Here is an 11,893-nt window from a genome sequence, read left to right as displayed (position 1 = left end):
TAAAAGATAAAAATAAAAATGGCATATACAGCACTGCCATCTAATGGAGATTGGTGGAAACTATTAGGCTACTTTTAGTGAACTATCTAAAATCCAGTAAACTGGCTACAGTAGCCCGCCTATAACGTCTCACCTATAAATTATTATGGAGTACATACAGAGCCAGTAGCCTCGGGTACATTCAAATAAAACAATGCAATACAGAAAGTAGGCGGACAAATTCGCTGAAATTATGAACGGGTATGATCTATAAAAAATGTCCATAAATATGACAAAAATGACTGTATTCGTTTAGGGACTGCAGTTAATAAGAGGATTCTGCAAGATGGGGACCAAAGCTCTAACGTTAATTGGATCTGGAACAGAAAAGGTAGGGATTTCGATGCAAAAAGCACTAGCCTTTATGCTATCTATAGGCTACAACGTGACAAAATTATCAGTAGCCTACTGTTTTACGAAATCAGTCGCTACATTTGTTAATAGCTGCATTAACTATACGTTCATTTTTTCATGAAAAATTAGACAGTATACCGTTAAAGCATTCACTTTTGTTGTGCTTTATCAGAATTGTGCCCGAACAAAATGTCGTTTCCGCATTCCTGCAGCCGTTCTGTATCCATGATCCATCTCAACACAGAACCGGTTTCACCTGATTGTCAACACCACTGTTTTAGGAAGCGTAGCTACTGCGTTGTCTATGCGAAAAAACTGGGACATGTACATCTGACATGTTTGGCGGATTTGTGTAGAATCGAAGGCTGACTACTTTTTCGATTTACGCTTTGGCTTGCCTTGCCCTACGTAAAACAACATTCTGGATTCCCTGTGTTGCTCATGTGAGCCAAAGAAATCGTATTGGGATGGAGCACTGCTGTCGGACTTGCATGCCGTGTTTGAGCAGATTATGGAACTGTATTTGGCCTGAATTGCAATACCCGAATACTACACGACCAGCAGAAATTCGCACAGTTTCAGGTGATATCCGAATCCCATCTCCGAAGAAGAAGCCGACGCAACTGTATGCGGCTCTGTTCGATTTTGAAGCTCGAAGTGAAGAGGAGCTCACTGTGAAAGAGGGCGACAAATTATCTGTTATTGAAAAACGAGGAGATTATGTGCTTGCCAAAAAACTGACTGGTTCTCTGGAGTCTGGTTTGGTCCCAGCTAATTACGTGGCATTACTACGAGATGAATTTGCAAATTACAAGTGAGTAGGCTGCTTGCACACATTGCCTTGTATAATAGCTAGCCTACTATTATTTATTGGCTGTAGTTTAGATTCCACGGAAAGTAGTCTATGAGTTGTTTGCGGTTAGCTAAATGTTTGAGTTCTTTTTAGGGTATTAAGTCATAGTTAAGTCATAAATTATAATTTTTGACTTCCACTGTTTTGTAGGCTACAGTATTATGAGAGTTATTGGTTGAGATCATTGAAAGGTTGCTGTGCATGCCATGTGGGCTAACTAGGCTACTCCAAATGTCAAAATATGTTGATGAGTTCCTTTTGTGACTGACTAAAAAACAAATAGGCTACGCTTTCTGGCGTTTGTTATGTGATGGTTTAAACATGGGCCTATTAATTGTTTTGTTTTGTTTTCCAACTGACTTCATAAACATCTGTCATTTGCTGTCTACGTGTATGTTAGCATTTTGCTCACAAAGGCTGTCGGAGTGCTGACAACGCGGCATCTCCTATATCCTATGTTCCAAATTGCCATTATTTTCAATTGTTTATCTGCTGTAAAACAACCTCGGTTGTTAGCCTATTACATATTAAGTTTCGTCAACCAAACTATTTAATTAAATCCCACGGTAATCATTGACTGAATGGGGAACAATTCTATATGAATTTGTCTAGGAGTAGCTAGTAGTTGCCGCCGCACCTGAGTTTCAGTGAAACTTGAATTTCGTGGAACTCTGCCAAATAATTTCGCGCTACCTTTCAGAAAGCAATCATGTTTCTTCTCCTGCCTTGAATAAAAGGTTTAGCCTAGTCATGAGGCGTGTCATTTCTGGAACACACTGTTTACAGAGTGCCCCAGATATAGTGTGTCATTAATTATAATAAACAATTAAAAGTCAATATGTTTATAGGAAGAAGACATTTGTTGTATCTCTTTAACAGTGTTGCCGGGGTTCATCTTCTAGTTTGTTTATTTGTGTGTGTGTGTGTGTGTGTGTGTGTGTGTGTGTGTGTGCGTGCGCGTGCGTGCCTGTGTGTACACAGTCATTCAGCTGCATTGGATATGGTTAATCACCTTGACAAATACGCTGTTGGAAGGGTCCCCCTAATTCAAATTTCTGTGGGCTGAATTAAGGTGTAGTATCCATTGTTGAGGTGTAGACATCTGCCATTGTAGTAAATTGGCTGTTACTTGACCTCTATGCCCACATCCCTCCTCAGTTTTACAGGTAATGAATGATTGGGATTGAATGTGCAGGGGATTGAACTTGTTCACTATTATTCAGAGATTGTTTGTCTCTGCGGACCTGACACAGACTTGGGCTCTAATGGATGTATTTGTATGTTTTTTTTCTTGCTTCTAGGTGGTACTATGGGAACATCAACAGACAGAAGGCGGAGAAGCTGCTTCTGGCTCCACAGAACACGAGCGGCTCCTTCCTGGTGCGGATCAGCGAGAGCCACAGTGACGAGTACACCATCTCGGGTGAGTCTCAAATGATTCTTCCAGCTGAGTGTTGATTGCATGATTTTAGGCCAAGGCACACACAGAAGAACAACTGACCTAATGTTTTATATTGAATGGTTACTACTGGGTGAACAATAAATCATTTATCACAGTATTCTTCCCCAATTAAAGATGCATTTAGCTGCTTGGCAGTATTATATAGTGAGGCCACTAGGAGGCAGAGGAGAATCATTTTTTTGATGAAGTCAGTGGAGGCCTGGCTTAAGTGTTAAATTCAATTTGAAGCTTTATTGATTTGTCTGTTTTCAGGTGCTGCAATGAGTTCAGAAAGTGTTAAGTTTTGTCACATCTGAGTGGGGTACAGATTCATATCTTAAAAAGAGAATCGTACTACAAAAGTGAAATGAGTACTCTTACGGAAATGGAAAATGTAGGAAATATTTGGAATTTTCTGAAAACAGTAAATAGCATTACTAAATATGTTTACCCATTAATATAGTTCATAGCCTTGTATGCATTAAGAAATATATTACAATATATGAAAGTGACAATTATTTTTATATTTGTCTCATATTATGAAGTGTTCCTATTTACATTGTGAAGAGTATATATGTATATATATATACATATATACACACACACACACACACTCAATATTCTTGAGGATATACAGCAAATACGAAGCTTTAATTATTCATATGATCATCTAGTCTTAGATTCACTGCTTGGCCAAGTTGGGTTCTGGCACTGTATTTGCTTGGCTGTGTGTGTGTTTTTATTAACCTTAAATGCAGGTTCTACTTTCAGCTGCTTTCTTTATAATAAGCAGATAGAGGTGAGCAAGGTCAGTTGTTACACCCCGAATTTCTCCAATTAGAGCCAGCCTAGACTGTTTTGATCATTATGACATTGGTCGAACATGGTTCTCGTTAGAGAAATGAATGATTCTACAACTGTCCTCACTGACCTGAAGTAACCTTGCTGATTTGGGATGTATATTAGTGTTATTTTTGAAGATAATTCAAAAGGAGAGGGTCTTTCAATAATTTCTGGAATAAGAGGAGGGGAGGGAATACAGAATTCAGTGCTTATAGAGACCATCTGCCTTTTGTTTTACAGTCAGGAATGACGGCAAAGTCTTCCATTTCCGAGTCCATCGGACGTCCATCGGGGCCTACTATGTGTCCGATAAGGTGTCGTTCGCTACGCTGGAGGAACTGGTGCGGCACTATCAGACCCATTTCAAGAGCCTTGGGGTACCTCTGGTACAGCCATGTGCACAACCGGTACGTCCAGTTACAACCATGACCGTCTCCCAGTCACACACCCTACCGTTCCCAGTATAAAACCAGCAGCATTCCTGTTGACAGATTAAGTAGTCTATAAAACAGTCTCAGGTCAGCTCATATACAACATGAAAGAATAATATGATACCCTTTCAAACCTGGTGGTATATTGAAATGAACCGTAACCTGGATTATGATGCACAGCAAGCACTCTACAGTAAAATTACATCACATGGATTCCACAGAACCGTCACTGAGAAACTTCTCCTTTGGAATAAAAATTTAAAAATGGCCTTTTAATCAGCTGAAACCAAAAAATACTTTTATCTAAATTTTCCTGGGTAACAGCCCTACTCGGAATTTTTGAGGCACAATTTCAGGGGGAGCGTTTGCCTCCATTTGGGGTTTCATTTGATTTTCAGGGCTGCCGCGGTAGCGCTGATTAGCCTCTGTATTACTGATGACAGTAATCATGCTGTATGTCCCTGGCTAGCCGTGATCTGCGATTTTCTTTTCTCTTCCTTTTCAGGGGAGACACTGAAGCGGAATGAGAAAAAACGCAATGCGCAACTGTGAATTATGCACTGCTGTCTGCAGGGATAGCATAGCTGCCTTATTACCATTTCTAAACACTTTTCAACATATATTTTCATTTCCAAGCACATGATTTCAAATAGATGTATGTTAGTGATTTACATAGTTATTATGTATTGATTTCAACACTCGGTCCAATTATGTTCCAATCTTAAACTTATGCACTTTAACTATACTGTAGATTTAATAGATAACTTGGGAAGCTCAGACCAAGTGTATTCTAGTTCTCAAAACAATTTAAGTGATTTCTTAAAGTTGTCTAACTAGTATTTTTCTGGCCTTCATATTTCAATGGCAAAATTAGCAAACCCTGTGGTACAGGAACCACCTTTGCAGCCAACTGAGAAGATTACGTTTGAACAGTTCATTTTAAGATGCACTTGTATGCTGAATGTAGACTCTGTTACATTTGATTTTATGTTCTTGTTCTTGTTTAGAAATCCACTAATATGATTGCGTAAGTTATTATTATTACTATTATTTAACTTTTAATAATTATAATTATAATCACCAGAAAATATCAGTGAAGATTTTCTAATGATTTTTGTAGTAACCTGTTGCAATTTTTGATAATTGTGGGTTCACTTGGGAGTTAAATTGTCAAGAATAAACTTGCAGTTTGAATTCAGCTCACTTTGACTTTTCAGCAATAATCTCTAAACAATCAGCTTTACATGGAAACGCACACACGCACATGCACACATTCTTTTTCTATCTCTTGTTCACTCGGTATCAGTTTCACACGTGCACAATTACAACGAACTGTTGCACAGTGGCGATTATACTTGTGCTTGTAATAATGACAAAAATATTAGTTCAGTGCTGTGGATCTAGTTTGTAATGCTATTGATCTCATTTGCGTTTACTGTGTCTGATGCTTCTTCATGGCACGTTTTTCAGCTGCCCCGTGTTTGCAGCCTTCATTTCTGTCATCATTTTTAAAAATTTACCCTGCCACCCCCCAAAATATAGGAAAAATTATCAAACCCATTGCTATATTAAAAACAATGGGGATTATATCTGTATTACTTTACCCAAGTTATCATTTCTGATCTCAAGAAAAGAGCCTATTGTGCATATGTGAATATATAATAGCTATACTTACATGTTCTATGCTTTCCCAAATTGCGGGAGGGAAGATTCATTTGGTGAAAATGACACACTGGCTAATTATTCTGTTCTGGGACCATTTGCACTGATTTTGGAGAAATGTATATTTTTAGATATTTTTTAAAAATGATAATGTAACTGATGGTATGATTTGGTGAATGTGGCATAAGACAATGAACAAATCCTTTTTGTTCATTGTCTTAAAAAAAATGAACATATTCTGTACAATATGTCTTCTTTGACTTGCATGGACAGCTGGCTCTCTCTGCTCCTCAGTCTGTCTGTCACGTTCTTATCCAATTCTCTCACTATAAATTATTTACAGATCACTAATTAAGCAAGGGTACTATACTTAAATTCTGCAGCTATGAAAAATCATGTTGTATTATTTCTCTATTGACTAGATCTGCTACTGAAAGTGCTAGACAGGCTGTCCATATTTTGCTGCCAAATTACTTGTGATATGCATTTTCCAAGTTGGCTGGGAAAAGTATTGACTGCACAAAGCAATTTCAGTCCACAAAGACTGTTGTAGTTGTAGCTTCCCTCACTTCCATTTAGCTCAGGAAACATCAGGTCCTGTTGTTGGCCTGTGCCTCCAGTTTATCTGTTACATTACTCAACTCTCACCTGAGTTTCTACATTCACTAGATTATAGACTGTCAATTTTATTCACTGGACATATCAAACAGATTTGTGGAATTATATTATGACAGAAAATGACAGATAATGGCCATCTTCTTCCATTTAATATGCAATGAAAGACTAATTGGAGTGTATTCTCACCAAGGATCAATCATGGGATGGCAACAACCTTCATAATGCTTCTTGACATCCAGCTATGTATTGCTAATATTGATCTGATTAATTTGCTTCTGTCTAGTCTAAAAAATTAAGGAAAAACAAAAAGTTTTTCTGTGTTTCCTTATTTGTCACCAGTATTATGAAAATAACTTTAAATTGCTCCCACAAGTGGAAAATAATTTATTTGCCGAAAGGCCAAGTTAAGATATGTCTGTCCATCCTCCTTTCTAACTGACCCAGCTGCCGCATGTGCATATTGACTGTACTGGTTCATTCTCAAAACATTTGGCTTAAATGAAGCCACAACTGACTGACAGTAATGTGAGTGGTGGAGGAAGCAACCTCCACCAATTCTCTATATTTCCTGGACTTTCTCATGTCAAAAATAAATCACAGGCAGAAGAGTGAACCTGATAAGTGTTTTGTTCTTCACTTGCCACTCGTCCGATCATTTTTGGTTTAGTTTTGATGTGACAATGTCTCTGATTCTTAGAGAAGATACTGGACAAACGTTTTCACTTTTAAAAGTATGTTGTTATGTATCAGAAACCATTCTGTTGTAGCACTTGTAATGCAATTACAGTGGGGAAACGAGAAAATGTGTAAGAATGCTGTTAAATCTGGTGTAATGTTTTGCCGTTTCGTCTTCCTGGTTTCTGCAGAGAGAGCTGTTTGACATGGAACCTTGGGAGAGGCCACGGGAGGAGTTCGCCTTGCAAAAGAAACTGGGAGAGGGGCACTTTGGAGAGGTGTGGGAAGCCCTGTGGACCAGCGAGAATCAAAAGGTGGCAATAAAGATGCTGAAGCAAGGTGAGTTCTGTACATGTCCATGCCATGGCAGGTTTAACACTGTAGCAGGAAGGGTTTCCCTGACTGGTACTACTGATTGGCCAAGCATGTCTGATGTGTGCCCCTTTGGTTTGTATAAAAAATATATTTGCATTGCTGTCATTAATTTTCAATCATTCGTTTTGGTAAAATATATTCTGTACAACAACTGGGTGCCATAAAACAGTTTTCTAAGTTGGTGTGCCCCTTTCTCACTTTGAGCAGCTGCCCTTCAAAAGGTGTCTACGTGGCCCTGGCTGTAACTAATCCAAAAGCACTACTCATTGACATGCTTTCGCTATGCTTCCTCAAGCTTTATGAAAAGCCAAATACCTGCTCTGCTGGAGTATTTGGATTGGGTTTGCTATTTAACCAAACCTATTACTTCTTGTTCAGTATGACAGCCTGCATTGCAATATGACCACCTGCTGCCAAAAGTCACCACCTGCAGCTTTCACAGTTACTGTACATCCATTCACCCATCCATTATCTATACACGCTTATCCTGGTCAGGCTCGCGGGGGGTGCCGGAGCCTATCCCAGCTTGCATTGTGTGAGAGGCAGGAACACGCCCTGGACAGGTCACCAATCTATCGCAGGGCTATCACAGTTACAATTATGTAGAAATTTAGCAGCCACTGTTTGTCTCAGAATTAAGTGTGTTCCCTTTGGGTCTCAGAAGCAGTTCAGTGGTCACTGTTATGCTCAGGAAACAAGAAGTGAAAGAATGCCATTTTTATTAAGACTTCTTGCGGTGATGAAAGAGAAATCTGAGCAATTCCACCGTTATATTATTTCAGACAGTGAGTGGTAAGCTTCTGCTTTTTATATATCTATTACATTCAAATTGTACAGAATAATGTATGCAGATGTAAACATGACAATAGTATGAAAACATACAAGGAGGTTGTATCTTAAGAGTTCATTAAATTTGTTTTAGTTGAGAACAGAAAAAAATATGGAACAATAAACAGTTTGACTTTGCTTCCAAAAACAACAGCACAATGTTATGGAATGTTAACGCACATGAATATGCAGAACTGTTCTGTATATCCTGAAGTCTGGAATGGCACGTTATCAGCACATACTGTCATTCTGCTATTTAATGACAATCCACACTAACTTTCTGAGTAGCAAAGAGGGAGAAAGATGAGATTGTGAGCATCAAAGACTTCCCCAATTTCACAACCACCTGTCCTAGCCTGCATGGATAAAAATACTGAAGTTTAACTTGATTGCCGTGCTTTCTGCTACAAATTCAGGCACATTGTATCCTCAGTGTGTAGCATAGTGTAATGCAGAGCCATGTGTCTTGGCTTGCCTGCATTGCTGTAAAAGCCCCAATAAACAATCTAGGACTGGTCCTTACACTTACGGAAATGGATAATACTGAAAACATATTGAGCTGAAATATCAAGATTTAGCTCATTATATGTATGGGCAAATATAGAATATTATGACCACGTTTAGATATTGTAATGCAGTACTGTGAAACATATTTATTATATTAACATTATTATTATAACATAGTCCATATATTTACAATATATTGCGGTATATTCCATTTCCTTAAGGGCACAGAGACATTAAAGGCAAGAGGAGTGTATCAGAGATAGACATGTGTTCCAAGGAATAAAATAGAATTCAATGGAATAAGCTAATGTGCCATTGTGTCATTGCAAAACACAATGCTTGTTCTCAGCTGTGACTGCCAGCTCCAGGAAAATAGTTACCAGTTTCTCAGACAAGAGTTTAAGGAACTAAACTTCTTCCTGTTTTCAAACTCACATTGCATACTTTAAATTGTTGCTAACCTCTTCCCAGCAAACATGGCAATCCCCAGGCATTCCAATAAGACGTAAGCCCCATTGCTTTTCCTGCTCAGTCTCTTATTAGTGTTACACAGTCCTGACTACTCCGGACAGCCAGATCTTTGGTATGATTCATACTATTGCATTACCCCCCTCCCACCCCATGTTTGTAAATATATGTGTTAGGATCCTCATTCATATATAGACAAACTACAGCCCAAAGTATATTGTGCACCAGATAAATCACTTCTATATGGAGTGTAGAAGCCGTGATCATGGCCATGAGCATGGCTGGTAGGTGATGGTGTGTGAAGGTGACATGACTTCTATCTTTGCCACCACAGAGGACACCAAACAAGATGAGTTTGTGAAGGAGGTCCAGGCTTTGAAGAGCCTCCACCACCCAAAACTGATCCAGCTGCTGGCCCTCTGCTCCAGGGGCGAGCCTGTCTACATCGTCACGGAGCTCATGACCAAGGGCAGCCTTAAATCCTACTTGAGCTGTAGGTGTCTGAGTGTCAGGGACAATGACTCTCTGGCTCTCATGTGTTTTTTAAATGCCAATATTATTGACTATATGAAAATTGCTCCCTCAACTTTGCTGTCATTTTGTAACAATCACAGGAGACCCAAATTGTGGAACATACTTTGGATAATGTATGCATTGCTCTGTACGTCCTTATTGATTTTTAGATTATTAAAAAACACAGATAGGGCACTCATAAATGTGGAAAATAATCCCATTCCCGCGGAGAAAAAAATGGTTTTCGGTAAAAAGCCTGTATGAGACACAGTAATCCAACAAACATGTACAGAAAAGGAAAGAGCGATTGAGTAAATGACCATTCCTATGATGTTCACATCAAAATGTATAGGTATACAAATCTGTAAATTCTGGGAGTGTTCTGTGTTTTTCTCTTTCTAGCTCCAGAGGGACACGTGCTGACTACAGCCCACCTGATCTACATGGCCAGTCAGGTGGCCGAGGGTATGGCCTATTTGGAGGACAGGAGCATTGTCCACAGGGATCTAGCTGCCCGCAACATCCTAGTTGGCGATGACCTGGTTTGCAAAGTGGCCGATTTTGGGCTTGCTCGTATTATAAAGGTAATCTTTGGTGAAGCTCTGACTGCCTCCAAAACCCATAATTCACACATACATGTAAGGTGGCAGTGGTAGATGAGGTATGTTTTGTGGGGGTGATAAGTTTTCTTCCTTCATTTCCCCCCGTGCCGCAGGACAGTGTGTATACAGCCAGCAGGAACACTAAGATCCCTGTGAGGTGGACGGCGCCGGAGGCAGCCATACACCAACGCTTCTCCGTCAAATCTGACGTCTGGTCCTTTGGGGTGCTGCTTTACGAGATGATGTCACGAGGAAAAATGCCATATGATGGTATGTGTGTGTCCTGCTTAAACCCAACTCTACCCTGTAAAGGAATATCAGGGAGACGCCAATATACTTCACCACTGTGGCTTTGCATGATGTTGGAGTTTCTGTACCGTGATGCCTGTCCACAGTTACCTGTACAGGATTCACTTTGAAAATGTCCAAGTCAGTGCAGAGCCATTACTGATTCAGTGAACTTTTGTTTAAATAGCTTGCATTATATAAAGTGCTTATTCGCAGTGGCTTGCAGATGTAGCCGTTTCCATTACAGCTTCACGTTTTGTTTCTTGTTTACTTCAGCAATTGAGGTACCCTTCTCATAGGTACACAAGCAGTGTATTCACTGAGAAATTGGGGATGAGTCTTCTCAAGACCACTGACTGAGAAACAGAAATAGCAAACAATGCTTGTCTTTTATCTTGTCTGTGTTGGTCGAGGAATCTCTCTAGAAGTGTTTAGTTTAGTCCTGTTGACAGGCTTCTGTTTGACAGGTAAGAGTAACAAGGAGGTGTTGGAGATCCTTACTTCGGGGTACAGGCTACCCTGCCCAGGTAGGTGCCCTCCAAATATCTACCACATCATGATGGAGTGCTGGCATGCAGATAGTGCCAAGCGACCCTCCTTCCATTCCCTGCACAGCCAACTGGACAACATCTATGCCAGAATCTACTTCAAGACCATTGAGGTATAGAGACGGGGGAAGAGGGAGCAACTGCACTGTTACACACACACATCTCATGGAAAGGACTGTTCTACTGTGGATTGAAATATTATTTCTGCTGCCAACGTCAGCCTACAGTTGTATTGTCCAAATGTAAATTTTTTGTTTTTAATGAGGATATGTGCAATAATGATCTTCAGATGTTGACTGTGAGCTCAGAGGTCAAGTGTGAACGTGCGGAGGTTGTTCCACTTTTACTGTCACTCAGGGTCAGCCCACCCCGTCTCACAAGGTCAAAATGTCATTCATCAGAGAGTGCCAATGTTTACAGTTTCTAGTCTTGCTGAATGTGTACTGTACAGATTCCTGGAGGTTGGAGAAGGAGAGAAAGTGAGTGCAATGACAGGACAACTGTGGTCACAGGACATTTTGGGGGGGGGGGGACTGCTATGAAATGGTAGTGCTTTAAAACAATGGATGCATGGACGCCTAATAGGTGTGATATAAGGCATAGTTCTGGCAAGAGAACTGTCATTTTGTCCATTTCCCCTTTGTATTGCACCTACTGTATATTGTCGCAAAATTGTAATATAAAATGGACTCTAGAAATTGCAATTGAAATCTTATGAAGACGTGTCTTACATAATGATGTACTTTATCAGATTAAAGTTGTTATTTTTAACTTAAGGTGTTAGTGCTATTATTAAATCGTATATTTATAACGACACTCACTGAGTGTGTTGCTGAGTGAGTGCGTGA

At 39.7% G+C, this 11,893-nt stretch overlaps 1 protein-coding gene across 2 annotated transcripts; it reads left to right on the top strand.

Annotated features, from left to right (window-relative positions):
- The first annotated feature begins 525 nt into the window (after window positions 1–525).
- srms (src-related kinase lacking C-terminal regulatory tyrosine and N-terminal myristylation sites) lies at window positions 526–11,821 on the top strand. 2 transcript variants are annotated; one of them, XM_064298035.1, is made up of 9 exons: window positions 526–1,207; window positions 2,548–2,669; window positions 3,771–3,937; window positions 7,108–7,255; window positions 9,429–9,587; window positions 10,010–10,191; window positions 10,323–10,479; window positions 10,965–11,024; window positions 11,113–11,821. In XM_064298035.1, exons 1-9 carry the CDS (start codon window positions 861–863, stop codon window positions 11,289–11,291), a joined length of 1,521 nt encoding a protein of 506 aa, XP_064154105.1. In that variant the 5' UTR covers window positions 526–860; the 3' UTR covers window positions 11,292–11,821. The 2 variants fall into 2 exon arrangements, with proteins under 2 accessions (XP_064154105.1, XP_064154106.1); XM_064298036.1 differs by having other exon boundaries at window positions 534–1,207; window positions 10,965–11,298.
- Window positions 11,822–11,893: the final 72 nt, after the last annotated feature.

The sequence above is a fragment of the Anguilla rostrata genome, chromosome 11, assembly GCF_018555375.3.
Source record: "Anguilla rostrata isolate EN2019 chromosome 11, ASM1855537v3, whole genome shotgun sequence".
Lineage (NCBI taxonomy): Eukaryota > Metazoa > Chordata > Actinopteri > Anguilliformes > Anguillidae > Anguilla > Anguilla rostrata.
Note: the sequence above shows the minus strand (reverse complement) of the source record. Positions and strands in the feature narration are given on the sequence as shown.

Bases quoted from the DNA above. Each gene is read 5' to 3' on its own strand.
- srms (XM_064298035.1), top strand. From the start codon at position 861: ATGGAGCACTGCTGTCGGACTTGCATGCCGTGTTTGAGCAGATTATGG. The intron at 2,670-3,770 runs GTGAGTCTCAAA...TTTGTTTTACAG, and splicing joins TGACGAGTACACCATCTCGG to TCAGGAATGACGGCAAAGTC. The intron at 3,938-7,107 runs GTACGTCCAGTT...TGGTTTCTGCAG, and splicing joins TACAGCCATGTGCACAACCG to AGAGAGCTGTTTGACATGGA.